Source organism: Balaenoptera ricei, chromosome 17, assembly GCF_028023285.1.
Source record: "Balaenoptera ricei isolate mBalRic1 chromosome 17, mBalRic1.hap2, whole genome shotgun sequence".
Classification (NCBI taxonomy): domain Eukaryota; kingdom Metazoa; phylum Chordata; class Mammalia; order Artiodactyla; family Balaenopteridae; genus Balaenoptera; species Balaenoptera ricei.
Window position 1 is genome coordinate 15926231 of NC_082655.1, and position 16717 is coordinate 15942947.

At 35.9% G+C, this 16717-nt stretch overlaps 1 protein-coding gene across 2 annotated transcripts in view; it reads right to left on the bottom strand.

Annotated features, from left to right (window-relative positions):
- The window catches only part of FAM91A1 (family with sequence similarity 91 member A1), a 42318-nt gene that overhangs the window by 21146 nt on the left and 4455 nt on the right, over window positions 1-16717 (bottom strand). The window contains exons 2-14 of one of the 2 annotated variants that reach the window (XM_059901891.1): window positions 13983-14067; window positions 12823-12974; window positions 11128-11185; window positions 10356-10423; window positions 9692-9805; window positions 8363-8453; window positions 7880-7942; window positions 4813-4919; window positions 4259-4297; window positions 3616-3728; window positions 3080-3195; window positions 2120-2229; window positions 1704-1790 (exon numbers count right to left, since the gene is read on the bottom strand). In XM_059901891.1, coding sequence (XP_059757874.1) covers window positions 1704-1790; window positions 2120-2229; window positions 3080-3195; window positions 3616-3728; window positions 4259-4297; window positions 4813-4919; window positions 7880-7942; window positions 8363-8453; window positions 9692-9805; window positions 10356-10423; window positions 11128-11185; window positions 12823-12974; window positions 13983-14067 — 1203 coding nt within the window. The remainder of the gene's footprint in view (window positions 1-1703; window positions 1791-2119; window positions 2230-3079; window positions 3196-3615; window positions 3729-4258; window positions 4298-4812; window positions 4920-7879; window positions 7943-8362; window positions 8454-9691; window positions 9806-10355; window positions 10424-11127; window positions 11186-12822; window positions 12975-13982; window positions 14068-16717) is intronic. The other variant, XM_059901892.1, reaches the window with a different exon arrangement.

Genomic DNA, 16717 nt, shown 5'->3' on the forward strand with positions numbered 1-16717 from the left:
ACAAATATTAACCCCAATCGTGGTTGGGCTTCCATGTGACTATACCTTTGAAGATGACAGAAATTACCCCAGCAAGTAAAACCAACAACTTCAGCAACCAAATAATGCTAAATTGTACCATTATACATTGTATGTTCCATATATGATTCAAATAAGGTGCTTTAAAAACTCTAAGATCTATATATTCTGTTTTATCCAGAAAAGTACTCTAATCCATGGTCACCAATTATGCCACTATCTTATCACCCTGTTCACAATTTTGCAAGGAACAATGGAGTACGTGATTCAACATAGCTGTTCAACATTGCTGAACATACAGCTTAAAATCACTCAACAAGGATTCACTGAGTCCCTATTATGTGCTATGACCTCTCTAGGATGTAAGGAGAGAGTGGTGGACAAAACTCCTGCCTTCACTGGGTTTACATGTATGCTCTTCTGACACTGAGTCAGTCACCTGTTTAATATGTAAAAACATACACATTCCAGAAACAACACAGAAAACAGAAGGAAAGGTCTACAGGGGGAAATAACTAAATTAGATTTGCATGAAATTAGTAAGATCAACTGATTAAGTTTAATCAAGATGAAGCTTAAAAAATAGCTAAGAAACTATTTTTAAAAACTAAACTTCAGACTAAAGGGCTTTCCCAAGAATGACTACGTGGTAAAAAAGAATACAGATATATAAAGTGTAAAAGGGATCTTCCAATTTGCTATACATGATAAAACACTAGTTGAGGTGAGAAAACTAAAAATCAGGAAAACATGTTAAAATGTGCTAAATATAAAAAATTTACTGGCAAAAGATGATACACAATAAGAAATAGGGTTAAACAAGATATTAAAAGTATTGAGGAAATAATAAAAATATAAAGATAAAAGTTAAAGAGACAAATTAATAACAAGGATTATCTCAGGCACTAAAAAAGTAAAAATCCTGTGGAGAAGGAGGAGTGGAAAAAAATGTTATGGTAAGTCTTTTTTTTTTCTGAGATGTAAAGGAAGTACAAAATCATAAAAAATTCTCTAAACATACACGAGTTCATCACTCAAGCACAAAAGTTACCAAAATTATTAGTCAAAGAATAGATTAGGCACACAAACTGTTTGCATAACGAAGTGCACAGGACAGAATAAAATATCCAGGGAATGAAAAACACCAAAAGGGCAATCAAGATTTAGAGCTAAGGAAAACTAGGCTGTACTCATGAGGAAAAAGATGGTTAAGAACAAATATGGCTGAAGTCTTCAAGATGCTAAAAGGGGTAGTGAGAGTGGACATAAATATGATACCCAGGGACACTGTTCCAGATTTAAGATAAGTGGAACAAAAACTTCAAATAAAATTGCTTAAGAATAGATCTTAGAGTCATATTGAAAAAAAAAGTTAAAGGCTACTTTAGAAAAGTGCAATTTAAAAAATTACACATAGACTTAAGATTTCTGTACCCCATTTCTTCATTATATCAAATTATGCTAACAGCTTAGATGAGGTAGACAAATCACTGTTTTTAAATCACAAAATTCATTCATCCGCTCAATATGTTTAAGCCTAAATGACTGCCACGGTATTAAAGCACGAATGAGGTAGGAGTGAACAAGGATATACGAAAAATCTACATAATCAATAACTGATGTTTTATCAAGCAAGAAAAGATTCCAAATGCCTTGACATCCCATAATAAGCTATCTAGATTTACCTTTTCTAGTTCTATAAGAAAGCTGTCCAGAGACTCATCTGAGAGTTTGCCAACTTCGAACATTGTGACTGCATGGCTTTTCAAGTTCTGCATTAAAGAAACAAAAACAAAACTAAATGTACCTTATTTGAGCCTATTATTAAGTTGTAGTTTTCCCTTTGAATGCTAAGCATCTTAGATTTATATTATGCTTTCCAATACATTTAAACTTAAGGGTGGGTGAGGAGCTGATTTTTCTAATTACAAAAGTAGCCCTCACTAAAAAGTTCCGACATTCCTCTAAGGAATATAAAACAAAGGCAGTTGCATTTTCCGGAAAAAATCTAGTACTTAAAAAAAGATATAAAAGCACTGAACTATTTTATATCTAGTCTTTATTTTAAACATTTTCATATTTAAACAAGAATCTGACTTACTGGTGAAAGGTTTCCCATCATTAAAAAGGCAGTAAGAGTTGAGTCAAACAGGAATGCAATACGCTTTGTATATCCTGTAGACAAACTCAAACTGCTTATACTGGCTGTGTCTGTTGGGGGAAAAAAAAATCATAGTTTAAAAATCAAGTAAATGAAAACTGTTCTTTGCTTATCATTTGGAATGAGAAAGTATTTCATTTCAGCTTTATTTAATAATCAGAAAGTACATAATATAGGCAACACTGTAGTCATAAGAGGTCCCAATCCTACCTATCTCCAACATACAGATAAAAAAAGTTAAAGTCAAAAAAAAAATTTTTTTTTAAAGGCACTCACTTTTGTAGTAAATTTTTTGAAAACCAATAGTAAACCAAGACTTGATCACTGTTAGATCAATAAGACTACCTAGCCTAACCTCTACAGACAAGTCACGTGGCTCAGGTAACAGAGCTACTTAGGGTAGGAGTAGAAGCCCATGTTGTGTGCCCCTCTCCCCTCCCAACACAAAACCATGTGCAGCCCCCTCATCCACTATGCTTTGCCTCCCTCTGTGCTTAGCCCAAGCACTGGCCTTCCTGCACTCGCCAGCTGGCATGCTCTTATTCATTCTCAGCCCAAAAATCATCTTCTCCATGAAGGCTCCTAAACCTCTCTAGGCAGAAAGAGGGCTCTTTCTCTTTGCTCTCCACAAGCACCATAATGCTTCTCACACTGTGGTTTTTATGGTTATACTCTCCAGACTTAGTTTTTAGAAGGCAACTACCATATTCTTGTCAGTTTTATACCCCTAAGATCTACCACAAGGCCCAACATATGGGTAAGTACTCAAAGACTACTTTTGAATGACTGAAATCCAGAACAAACTACAAAATAACTGTAAGCCCGGAGAGTTTGCTTTATGAGTGTATGTGCAGACACATGGCTTATCTACAGACAGACTCAAACTGAGTTACTGCTAACCTGGATCTTCTTGACTATTTGTATCAGTGTCAGTAGCCGATGAAGCTTCTTGTACAGGACTCCTACTTTCCCCGCCATCCCATGATAGGAGCATCTTTTGCGGATCTAAAGTACTCCTATTAATGAAGAATACATTCACTTTTTAAAAATCATATAAATGATCATATACAAAAACAGCTACTGAAGTCAGTACTTAAATTACGAACATCCACCTAAATCCACTCTTACATTCAAGCCCAAAATTGAGACACAGTCCCAAAATACTCTGCACACACAGAAAAGGTTCTTAACTAAACCCATGGATAGGCTTCAGGAAATTTGAGAACATTTAAAAATTATATGTAAAATATTGTATGAGCCTTTCTCTGGGGAAAGCATTTTAGTTTTCATCAGATTCTAAAAAAGATTACCACACACACAAGATTAACAACCACTAATATGGTTCACCTCAGTTGACAGGTTGAATAAGTAAAATTTTTGTATGTAAAACAATGTTTTTTTCAAAAAGAAACTCTCCTACTAAATAAATGAGTTACTTTAATTTGTTTACGGATGGAACATTCTTCCACGATGAATGAAGTTGATCCAAATTTATTACTTGTCCCTTCTTATGGGCAAACCCCAATCGGCAGTACATGGACACAGCATTCTGAAAGGAACATAAAGGAAATGAACATTTGAAATAAACTAGACTTCAGAATGTTTGTAGAGAAAAAATCGTTATGGACTATGCTTACAGTGAGCCTCAAACATTTTCATCCCATAACTAGAAGAAAAAATTTTCAGTAGGCCTGGTCTTCCCCTAAGGTCTTCACATATGTAGGAGAGGGAATGCTCCCAACTGTCTGGCCAGGGCCTCCCTAGATCCACCCCCAAAGAAGCGGAAGTTGTTGCTTTATCTGACTTCATTACAAGATACTGTGACTTCACTACAAGACACCGGTCAGGCTGCTTCCTGCTGGGCACAGATGTGTGAGTACAGCTTTCACTCCCTGGGATGGAATACTGGTTCAGGGTTCTTACTTTGCTCTTCTCTATCTCTGTAAGCACCCCGACTGTGCACACTTCCTCTGACAGCTAACAGGAATCTCACTGCTTCCGTTTCTCAGCATCAAGACAAAAATCTATAATCCACTCAGTATTCCTATCACAAGTGAAAAGAGTATAAAAATTACATACCTTAACCAGGGATAGGTCTATCTCAAGAACATTTGCAAGCTGGAAAATAAAATTTTAAAAATATTTTACATTCTAAGAATCATAAGCATATTACACACTTGTAATAGACAATTTAACCATAATCAGAAAAATTTAAATTATTAATAACTGAGTCTGAATAAATTTTGTAATCAGAATTTTTTTCTTTCCATATCTCTAAGACACTTAGAGGAGTACAAATCCAGGCAGTGACCACAACAACTGAATTACTTAGCCTTTAATTTCGTCTCATTCAAAATAAAAAAATTTCTAGATCAGTCAATTGTCTACAACGCTTTTATTATAAAGTCATATAAAGTTATTTAACCCATTCATAAGCTATTAACTAAAAAAATTTTAATATACATATGCGGGAAGTAACTTAAGAATAGTGAACTTAAGTATATTAATGGTCCAAGATCTAACCATGGGCAGATTTTAAAAATATTTTATCATTAAATAATTTTATCTACTGCACACAAACTTATTTTATAATCTTGAGGTTAAGTTCTTTCACAAGATGCTGTCATACTTACCTCTGCAACATTAGTGTGCTCATCTATTGAAACAAATATCTTATAGAGGAGAGTTTCAAAATAATCACCTTGCACTCGATTCATTACAAAACCTTCAAGAGGAGGAACTAAAATAAACAAAACAGACTTTTCTCAGTGACATAATTTTACAAAACAAGAAAGTTTAATGCAAATATCTAACTGAAAAGAGACCTCCAACTTAGGGACTGAATTCAGCTTTTGATTCATTTTACCAACTCCATAGCAAGTTTTCCTAAAACTCCCAAAGTAAGGTCATATGCAATGCTGTCTACAGAGTGGACTCTTATGGCAGATCATAAATCCTACAAAGAGTAATTTCATCCCCATGGACCTCTCAGCATTACTGAGGCAGAGAAGTGCTAGAGTCATGGACTTGGTAGAAAGGCAGGGGGGCCGGCGCTGCTTCAGAATGGGGAAGCCTGCCAAGGGTGTGTTTCTGATGCATCTTAGGCAGCAGGTGGCTGGTCTAAAGCAGAGAAGCAAGAACTGCAAGTTACCATGCTATCCAAAACCAGGTGGACAGAAGGTATTGACTCTCTGCCCTCTCCCATCATCCCTGCTCCATCCTGAGAAAAGGGGAAATTCATCTGCGTGACTGCCAAGTTTATCACTGGTATAATTTGCTCTTTGGGGCTTTCTATTCTGTAACCTCCTCGATGGGAAGAGGGTCAAGACCTTCCGCACAAGAGGCTGCCCGATCGATGCTCCCCACTTGTTTATTCATACTCACTTCTCTCCATCCCTTTGGTCCAGATGCTCTAACCCACTTTACTAGAGTGCTCTGCCTGACCAACAATAAAGAGGCACTATGTTTTCCTCTGCCATTCTCCCCTGTGGGCACACTTCCCTTGAAAACATCGTGGGAAGAGGCATGTGCCTAGGTCATAGCAGGATTTGGGTGTCCCTGTGTCCTCTAACCCTAACACCACCTAATTGCACCCAAAACCTAAATTATTCCCAACAGAGAGTTATAAGACAAAACTCAAGTGGTCAAAATGAAGGCACTGTGAAGAACCACAATGTATACATCAGGATAGGCTATCTACTTTACAGCTCTGGCTCATGTCATTTTCTGATTTAGTGCTACCTATATTTCCAATCATCTAAGGACTGTTAAGGATCAAAGGTTTCTTTTTAGAAATACTTTAGTAATCCCATTTTTTTATGTAATTCTTTTCCTACACTATCAGCTGTGTGAATAAGAAGTGTAAACGTTTACTGAACGCTTACTAAGTGCCAGACTATACTACTAGCTACTTTATATATACAATTTCACTTAATCCTCTTAATGTTAAGAGTTGTTCAAAACTATACCCTATCTTAGAGATGAAGAAACCAAGGCACTAAAAGGTTAGAAATACACAATTTACATCTAGGCAAAAAGAATGAGGCAACTCTACATAAAGAGATATGGAATAGTCTCAACGTATAATATATTAAGTTAAAAAACCAAAGTATGAGCTGGATACACCATCTGCGTAAGAATAAAACCACACAAAAAAGGATATATACATATAAGCCTATGTGCATAGTTATGTTTTTGGAACAATATACAGGAAACTTAGTGGCGGCTGAGAGAGGAACTGAGTGGTTAGGGGCAGGCATGGGAAGCAGACTTTTTATACTCTTCTGTAGATTTAGTATTTTATAATCATAATTACAGCCTACTCAAAAAATACATTAACAAAAATAAAGAAAAATACCTGGAAATAGCAAAGAAAGTTATAGAAAAAAAAAAAAAGACAAGGAAGGCCTGGCCATAAACACATGGTAACACAAATAAAAAATAAAGGTCAGGACACACTAGACTATGATAACCTGATACGAGGGAGTATTTTTGTAAAAAGCCCTAACACTCATTTGTTAACAGTAAGGTCCCTGGAATTTTTTGACACTTCATATTTGATTACACAATATTTTAGAATGGTAAAAGATATCACAAACAAGAATAATACCTAAAAGATATGATGGAAAACACACTTATAATACATAACCTTAATATAACAAGTGTTTCTACAAATTGGTAAGAAATCTAATCTAGAGGGAAAAAAAAGCCAAGGATGTGTCCAAGAATGTTAGCCACATCACCACTGAGGCAAAAAAATAAATAAATAAAATAAAAAAGAATAAAATATTTAAAAAAGGAAATGATCAAAACAACCAGCAATAGGGGAATGGTTTACTAAATTGAAATATACAAGGGTCTTAATATTGATTTAACTTGGAGAGGTGGGTGAAGAGGAAGGGAGGAAGAGATAAAGATAAAAAAGATGGTAGTGACATGAAAATATAAGACACAGATATGTCAGGTAAAAATGAAGAACAAGGACTTCCCTGGTGGTTCAGTGGTTAAGAATCCACCTGCCAATGCAGGGGACACGGGTTCAAGCCCTGGTCTGGGAAGATCCCACATGCTGCAGAGCAACTAAGCCCATGCGCCACAACTACTGAGCCTGTGCTCTAGAGCCCACGAGCCACAGCTACTGAGCCCGTATGCTACAACTACTGAAGCCCGTGCGCCTAGAGCCCGTGCTCCACAACAAAGAGAAGCCACCACAATGAGAAGCCCACGCATCGCAACAAAGAGTAGCCCCTGCTCGCCGCAACTAGAGAAAGCCCACGCACAGCAACGGAGACCCAACGCAGCCATAAATAAATAAACAAATAAATAAATAAATAATGTAAAATGAAGAACATATAATTCTATGATATTACTGAATATATGTAGAAACTTATGCACTGAACAAGGTTTAAAAGGTGACATAAATTTATAAAAACACTGGTTTGATTTAGGATTGTGAGAAATTTATCTCAGATTTCTACTATTTTAATACAGTGCTTACACCAACAAAAGATAAAAATGAAAGGAATTTAACTAAAACCACCTCAATGAGTTGCAACGTAATGAGGAAGAAATGTTTTTCTTTGAAAAATTCTAACATCAAAGATCCCAGAATGATATGTGTCTAACTTAATAAGGTGACACACAGTGCCCAGCACCTAGCAGCCATTCAAAAAACACTGAGAAATATTAGCACATATTTACCTGCTATACAACTGTCATCAGATATTGGTACATCCAGATAAATAAATCCTTTGTTATATAAACCTACAGAAGCAAAAGTATCTTATTTTAGATGAACCAGTAAACACTGTAATTTAAAAAAATAAAATAAAATAAAAACTTTATTCCTGATTTTCTGTAAAGATTCTTACAACTTAATGGTATATGAAAAGGAAAAAAGTAAGACAGAAGAAAAAAACATTATATCAAAGCTTTCAAATCTTGGTTTCCCTCAAATGCTCAGAACTGCAAAATTTTTCTTATGATTCATCTGTATAAATTTCTAATCTATGTGACTAATTATAGCCACACTGGAAAACAATGGACTAAGGTCACATTTCAAACAATAACATGCCTTAGGAAATATTACTGTTCTTACCTAATTGATAAATAATTGCTATAAATTGTTGACGGCTTAAAATAATTTTTTATGTTGACAAAAGACCATTTCTACTAACCACTTACTATGTACTACATTGTAATCTAATGATCCAGAGAGTTGAGGGCCTGCATCAATGATCTTATCAATAGCGCATTTCTCGGGCAAAGTGCATATCTAGGAAAAGCAAAATATTTTCAATTAGGTTCTGTCCAAATTAACTAACTGATAAGTTTCCTGAAATCTATTCATGTTTAAACCAATGATTATATGTCATTAGTTGAATGAACTACATATTTTTTTCATTTTTTACTCTAGAATTCAAACAAAAAAAGCCACACACAACCATCAATTAAGGTGCCAAAATATGCTACCAACAGAACTCATACAACAAAGCAATTTTAAGTGCCAATACTTGCTGGCAAGTAATGTGCTCACTAATAAATACTAATACTTACTCATCTTCTTTGCATTGGAATCTGATCCATTTGCTGATTCTGGATCTCTCAAATCAGAAGTTTATTCACATGCCACAGGATTATTATCACTGACAAGAAGATCACTATCTTATGACACAGTCTGACATCTCTGCTCGGAAGTAAATGCACTGAAGCAGAATTTCTAAGCCTTGCACTCACTGGATTTACTCTGTCCTCGGAAGTAAAACAAAATGCCAACTAAAAAAAAATCCACACGCTCACTTAATTCCTTCAGCCACAGGGATATGACTGGTCTCTAGGCACCTGGTCTGCTATTCCACCTCTTTCCCCTAAATCAACATCCCTTCTAAAATGTATAAAGCTTATAGCAAATGTGGTCTGATCACTGGGAATAGTATATCCCTTGATCTTGACACTATTCCCTATCAAGCACTTACCACTTCAGTACAGCAGTTCAGCACAGTGATTAAGAGCACAGCAAACTGCCTGGGTTAAAATCCCAGACCTTTACTAGAACTGTGACTGGAGCCATTACTTCATTTCTCTGCACTCACTTTCCTCACATGTGAAAGAGGCTACAAATAATACACAGCTCTGGGGTTGTGATGAGACTCAAATGAGACAATATAAAAAGCAGCTGGAATAGTGCCTGGCACACTGAGCACGCAGCAAGTGCTCAAAAACCGTCGGCAATGCTATTGCTGGTAGCTGTGGCATCACGTCACTTTACATGAAACATGTAAGTAAACTCCCCAGGTGACTGTACATGAACCAAGTCAAGTCTCCCTGATTATTAAAGAGTATTTTCGAAAACTACCAATATTCTAGCCTACTAAGATCATTTACAATTTTGAATTTCCTTCAGGAAAACCAACTAGTGTTACTTTTTTTAAAAAAAGTTATGTAACTATAGTTAAAAATTATAAAATCATTTTTAAAATAAAAATCCTATGTTTAACTTTCAAAGTTATCTACCTTTATGTCATCTTCTGTGATATATGCAGCCTGCACCACCCACCATGCCTCTATGGCAATTTCCACCGGCTTTACTGGTAGAAGATCACGGGCCGTTTTCCGTCTGAAAAATTTCTGCAATGGTACAAATATCTGAGAATTTGCAATCAATCTAAAATTACTACTTCCTTTTTTTATTGATAATAGTATAACAAGACAGTTTCCAACGGACTAAACAAATATCTTTTAAAATTCTCATGTTTTAAAATCTGAAGTATTCTAGATACACTGAATGGAGAAAGTCATTCTTAAATTATTTCAAAGTAAATTACTTCAAAACACTATCATTAAATCTGGATCTAAATCCAGAAATTCAAAGGAAACCCAGGTGAAAATGCATTTGGAAAATGTGTACTGATTTCACCCATGAAGTGAACCCTGGGAGTGGAATGAGCAGAGCAAAGTTAATTTTTAAAAATAAATGAAATGTCTTACGCCTTAGATATTTTTAATCCTATAATCACTTAAGCTATAACCTAGAGATACTGATGAGTTGTTTCTGTATGAAGCATATTTTATTTAATCAAAGAAATCATAATTCATTATTCCTACTACTTAAAAATTTAATCAGATTGTGTGATAAGGAGGACAAGAAATTAGAAGGGAAGGGAAACAACTAACTTACTTTTGATGACCTACACTGATTCATCAGATCAATGTACTGGTTCCTTCCTATGCCAAGAAGCCTTAGACCTAAAAGAAAGAGCCTTTCCTTTAAAAACATTTAATACATCTTGAAATGTCAGTACACTCACAAGCCTACTAGGAAAAAACCTTTGACTTTCATTCCTCTTTTGATTACTGACAGATGATCAATATCAAATTAAAAAGAATTCTTCAAACAAAATGTAAAAGACAAGCAACTGGGAGAGGTGAATTCAAGCTGACACTTTTGACAATGCTAACTGAGAAAATTTTTAAAAAGCAGAAGTCCTCCCAATTCCAGGAAGTCAAAATGTACTTCTCAGCGAAAGTTTCTTCTTAACACAGCAGAACTATGTCACATTTCAAATGTACACTTCATTAAAATAAGCATAATAAAACACCAGCAAATTGTTAGTAACAACCATATATCATGCTGCAAAAATACTGGGCACAAATTTTCTTTCCTCATTTGGTATACACCACAGCCCAAGTATCAGGAAGAACTTCATGCTCTAGAAATACAGAGACTAGTCCCATTTTTCTGATTCTACCACTCCAAGATATTCCTCTTAGACATTTAGACTAAATCTTATACTTGACTTGTATCACCTGATAAAATTCCTATCAATAATGTTGCTTGCTGTTCTCATCTTTCAAGTCTTTCAGGCTAAAAGCACAATACTGAAAGACAAGAGCACGCATGCACAAAGACACTCTAAACACTGCCTCGTTCAGCATAATTAAATACTTACAGTCAGCAGCAGTGAAATTGGGCAATGAATCATAACTTTTCTCACTGTTCATAATGTCCTTTTAAAAAGAAAAAAACGTAAATGTTAAACACAAAATGTCCTTGTCACAGGAAGCACTGAGATCAGAGCCTGGCAACCTAGAGCATGCATGTCACAGTGTGGCATGTACCACGAGGTCCCAACCTAGCAACGGAAGGTCAGGCTTTCAGGTCTGGGTTCCTCAGAGCGCTCTACGAAGCCCAGACGGTTGCCCAGTAACCTCTGCCCTGTGGAAGCTATGCAAGGAATACCCTCTCAGAGTTCAGGGTTCCAGGCTCTCCACACTTCATACCTGATCCTAGACTCCTACCCTAGGATTAGAGAGAATCCCGAGAGAAGGCCCAACAACAGTGTGTCATATAGCTCCATCAACAAGCATCCAAGACAAGCACTGCCGACAAAGACCTTAACCACTCAGCAGCCTTTGCTCCTCCAAATCCCAACCAGCAACAGAGTCAAACTCAGTATCCAGCTTCTTGCAACCCTCATCTGTTTCTCCAGTAATAAACCAGCTGTTTACTGTGGGGATAAGACCCATTTTTAACCCAGGAGTTATACCCAATGGTACAAAAACAGAAACCAGAGAAAAGCAAGCACATGGATGCAACTGAAAGCTGGTAAATGGGACAAAACCTCACTCTATTATCTCCCCCAAACCTGTGGACAACACCAGAAAAATAATCAGAGACACAGCAACAAAACTATTCTACGCACTGCTTAGCTGCCACCTTCATTATGCCACCCTGGTTCTAGGGAAAGGGACTGACAGAAACCTGGGCGGCCACACTTCAAGCTTTACTTTGTATTTCCTCCAAAACAGGGACACAGGAGACATGGGACTACAGAAGTACCTGTGAAGAAGGGGCTTAAGGAGACAGGCAAAGGGAGCTCCTGTGAAGGCGCCACGTCCTAAAGGGAGCTAACCTCACTGCTACTGCAGGCGCCCAACTCCTTCAGTCCTAGGCTGCCCTCTGCTCTTCAAGTGGCTGGTGAGCCCAGAACAGCAGCACTCAAACAGAATTAACAGCAAATGAATACTAGATAAATACTGCCAATCTTTACATAAAGCTCTCTTAAAAACAGTATATAACTACTATTTAAAGCTATTCAACACAGGCCTAAAAACTGCCTTTGGAAAAAGGCTAACATCTAAAAGTTAGTAATCACAGAAAGATCCGCAACCAGGACTACTAATACAATTCTATTCTTCTGAAACATGCATTATATGATGTTGGGTCTATATCATCATTTATTCTTTCTACAGTTAGAAAACAGCCAAATATATTAAGCTTCTCTGAGCTTAATGTTCAATTCTGTCAGCCACATTTTCAACCTTAACCTTGTATTAAAAGCAATAAATTTTATACAAACTGTGCTAACATAAATGACTGATTAATGCTACAACAGTACAAAGGGTCAACAAAGTCTTCAAGAACACAGAATAAAGGTAGATACTTTCCCACAGAGAAAACACTGATAAGGACAACTACCTGCACAAGTGTGACTACAACAGTTAACTTGTAAGCAACCGTCTTTTTTACACTATAAACTCAGAAACAATGTCCACTGTGGCTGAGTGCTGGTCATCATTCACAAAGCGTCCCCGACATGAAGTCCCATCCCATCCCTGAAGATTCACGTACACTGTACACTCACCTCCATAATCCCAGTATAATATAAAAATGGTGTTATCCTCAGGCCCTTTACCATGATATCTGATAAATGGTAAGGGTACAGCATGAGATGATCTCGACTGTACTTTAACAGTTCCTCATAGTACTTGCGTTCATCTTTCTTGACATGTTTAACTGGGAAAGAAAGGGAAATTCTCCAGTTGTTTTTCAGATCTTACACTTACATATAATTATAAATGCAAGGAGAAACACTTTACAAACTAATATTAATTAAAAAGTATGTAAATTGGAAGAGAATAAATAAAACAATCTAAGTTGGAACAAAGAAACAATTACACCACAAGAAACAGACTTCAGAGTACATAAGTAAAATGTATAATGGGACAGAAAAGTAGAGAAATAATTCTTAACAAATCAAAAAGCAAAGAAAGTGAGCATGGAATGTCTCCCCCAAAAACCATAAGCTATAATCCATCCAATCCCTATGATACTTTACAAGACAGCCAATCTGAATGGCAGTTTTCTATGAAATCAAGTCTATTTTTAAAAATTATTTGCTGTTTTCTGTGTTTTAAATGTAAAAAAACCTCTGACTTCCATGGAATATGTTTTCATAGAAAACCTACCTCTGAAATACTATGCTTAAAATAAGAGTAACAAATGGGAGGGAAGACTAGCAGGGCAACAGAATAATCAAAGTAATCTGACAAATAAAAAGCAAACATTTAAAAAAAAGCTTTTTTAAAAAAATGGAGCCAGCTGTATTTAAAATTTGTTCCAATTATTATAAAAAGTCTTCATTAAAGTTATATTATTTGGAAAATTTATAGAGACCAAAACAAAACTCAAAGTCAAAAATCATTAAGAAGGAATGTACTTCTTTTCTGGCATATTTTCTCAGTAAACTAAAAAGAGGACAACTGAATCAAAATTAATATTCTATAGGTAAAATGAATCTATAAACAATACTCTAAAAAATAATTTTCATTGGAATTAGAAAGAAAAATCTACTTGCTAATGCAAATTATTGTGAGGTGTGAAGGGTCATTACAGAATTATTAAAGGCTGTACATGGAAAAATTTCAGTACCATGAAATATATAATGAAAAGATAGGAGAGATTTATGAAAATGTAATTCAGCAATAGTCATTTCTACCTCAATGTAAAAATGTCTCTACTTACCTAAGTTATTTCTGTATCGTAACTGATTGCGGATACTGTACAGGACAACCTGCTTCTCATATTCTCTCTGTGAATTTCCAAGACTCTAAAAAGAGTTTCAAATAGATTTAAAATAGTTTCTAAACTAAACAACAGTACTTTTACCCCATAAAATTTCAATACCATGCCCCCTAATTTTATCCTGGAATCTCTAATTTCCAGAACTGAGTAAAGATTTTCTTAAATTTTATCATACAAACTTTCCTGCTATGGTATTAGAGCAAAAATTCAATGTGTTTATCTTCAGTCTCCCTTTCTAAAAGGACTTACTGAAATTATCTAAAGTATATAATATCAAATAAAAGAGCAGTCTGAGAGCATAACTGCACTTAAGTTAACAAAAAACTAAGTTCTACTAATAAAGATTTCCTTCTTTTTTTTTTAAACATCTTTATTGGAGTATAATTGCTTTACAATGGTGTGTTAGTTTCTGCTTTGTAACAAAGTGAATCAGTTATACATATACATATGTCCCCGTATCTCTTCCCTCTTGCGTCTCCCTCCCCATCCCACCCCTCTAGGTGGTCACAAAGCACCGAGCTGATCTCCCTGTGCTATGCGGCTGCTTCCCACTAGCTAGCTATTTTACATTTGGTAGTGTATATATGCCCATGCCACTCTCTCACTTTGTCCCAGCTTACCCTTCCCCCTCCCTGTATCCTCAAGTCCATTCTCTAGTAGGTCTGTGTCTTTATTCCCGTCTTGCCCCTAGGACCTTCATGACCATTTTTTTTTTTCAGATTCCATATATATGTGTTAGCATACGGTATTTGTTTTTCTCTTTCTGACTTACTTCACTCTGTATGACAGACTCTAGGTCCATCCACCTCACTACAAATAACTCAATTTCGTTTCTTTTTATGGCTGAGTAATATTCCATTGCATATATGTGCCACATCTTCTTTATCCATTCATCTGTTGATGGACGCTTAGGTTGCTTCCATGTCCTGGTTATTGTAAATAGAGCTGCAATGAACACTGTGGTACATGACTCTTTTTTAATTATGGTTTTCTCAGGGTATATGCCCAGTAGTGGGATTGCTGGGTCATATGGTAGTTCTATTTTTAGTTTTTTAAGGAACCTCCATACTGTTCTCCATAGTGGCTGTATCAATTTACATTCCCACCAACAGTGCAAGAGGGTTCCCTTTTCTCCACATCCTCTCCAGCATTTATTGTTTGTAGATTCTTTGATGCAATCCCTATCAAACTACCACTGGAATTTTTCACAGAACTAGAACAAAAAATTTCACAATTTGTATGGAGACACTAAAGACCCTGAATAGCCAAAGCGATATTGAGAAATAAAAACGGAGCTGGAAGAATCAGGCTCCCTGACTTCAGACTATACTACAAAGCTACAGTAATCAAGACAGTATGGTACTGCCACAAAAACAGAAATATAGATCAGTGGAACAGGATAGAATGCCCAGAGATAAACCCACGCACATATGGTCACCTTATCTTTGATAAAGGAGACAAGAATATACAGTGGAGAAAAGACAGCCTCTTCAATTAGTGGTGCTGGGAAAACTGGACAGCTACATGTAAAAGAATGAAATTAGAACACTCCCTAACACCATACACAAAAATAAACTCAAAATGGATTAAAGACCTAAATGTAAGGCCAGACACTATCAAACTCTTAGAGGAAAACATAGGCAGAACACTCTATGACATAAATCACAGCAAGATCCTTTTTGACCCACCTCCTAGAGAAATGGAAATAAAAACACAAATAAACAAATGGGACCTAATGAAACTTAAAAGCTTTGCACAGCAAAGGAAACCATAAACAAGACCAAAAGACAACTCTCAGAATGGGAGAAAATATTTGCAAATGAAGCATCTGACAAAGGATTAACCTCTAAAATTTACAAGCAGCTCATGCAGCTCAATATCCAAAAAACAAACAACCCAATCTAAAAATGGGCAGAAGACCTAAATAGACATTTCTCCAAAGAAGATATACAGATTGCCAACAAACACATGAAAGAATGCTCAACATCATTAATCATTAGAGAAATGCAAATCAAAACTACAATGAGATATCATCTCACACCGGTCAGAATGGCCATCATCAAAAGATTTCCTTCTAAAAAAAAAAAAAAAAGATTTCCTTCTTGACCATCTCCAATTTGTGTGGATGGATGGATTCTTGAACCTACATTTATTTAAATTTAAGAATGGCCACTAAGGACAGATCCCCGTCTCATGACTACTTACAGTTGAGGGCTATGATTATTAAAAATTAAGATTCCTGGAGAATGTACACTTAAAATGTACCTCTAAATACTATTATTTCTTTAAAAAGTCATCTTATGGCCTCATTAGAAAACACTTAGACAATTTTAGAATTTCCGATATATTTTTTAGTGAGCAAAATGCTTTCTAGCTGTGAATTTAGTGTTTTAAGTTCAAAATTGGGTTCTCGTGAAAGTAAAGAGTAAGTTTGTCTGATTATAGTTAACATGATATTCAATGTGAGACCATAAACTTAATTTAATATGTGACTGCTATCCCCCTTCTAATTACTAGCTATGATCTTTCCAACACACTATAAAATAAGACATCTTAAGAGATTAATGACAGAAGGAACAGAGGACTCAGTTATTACACTTCTCACTCATAGGTTTCTGAAAGCCAAGGTAAATGTCCATGCACATACTTTCACTTAAGGCCATCTTCACAAAACA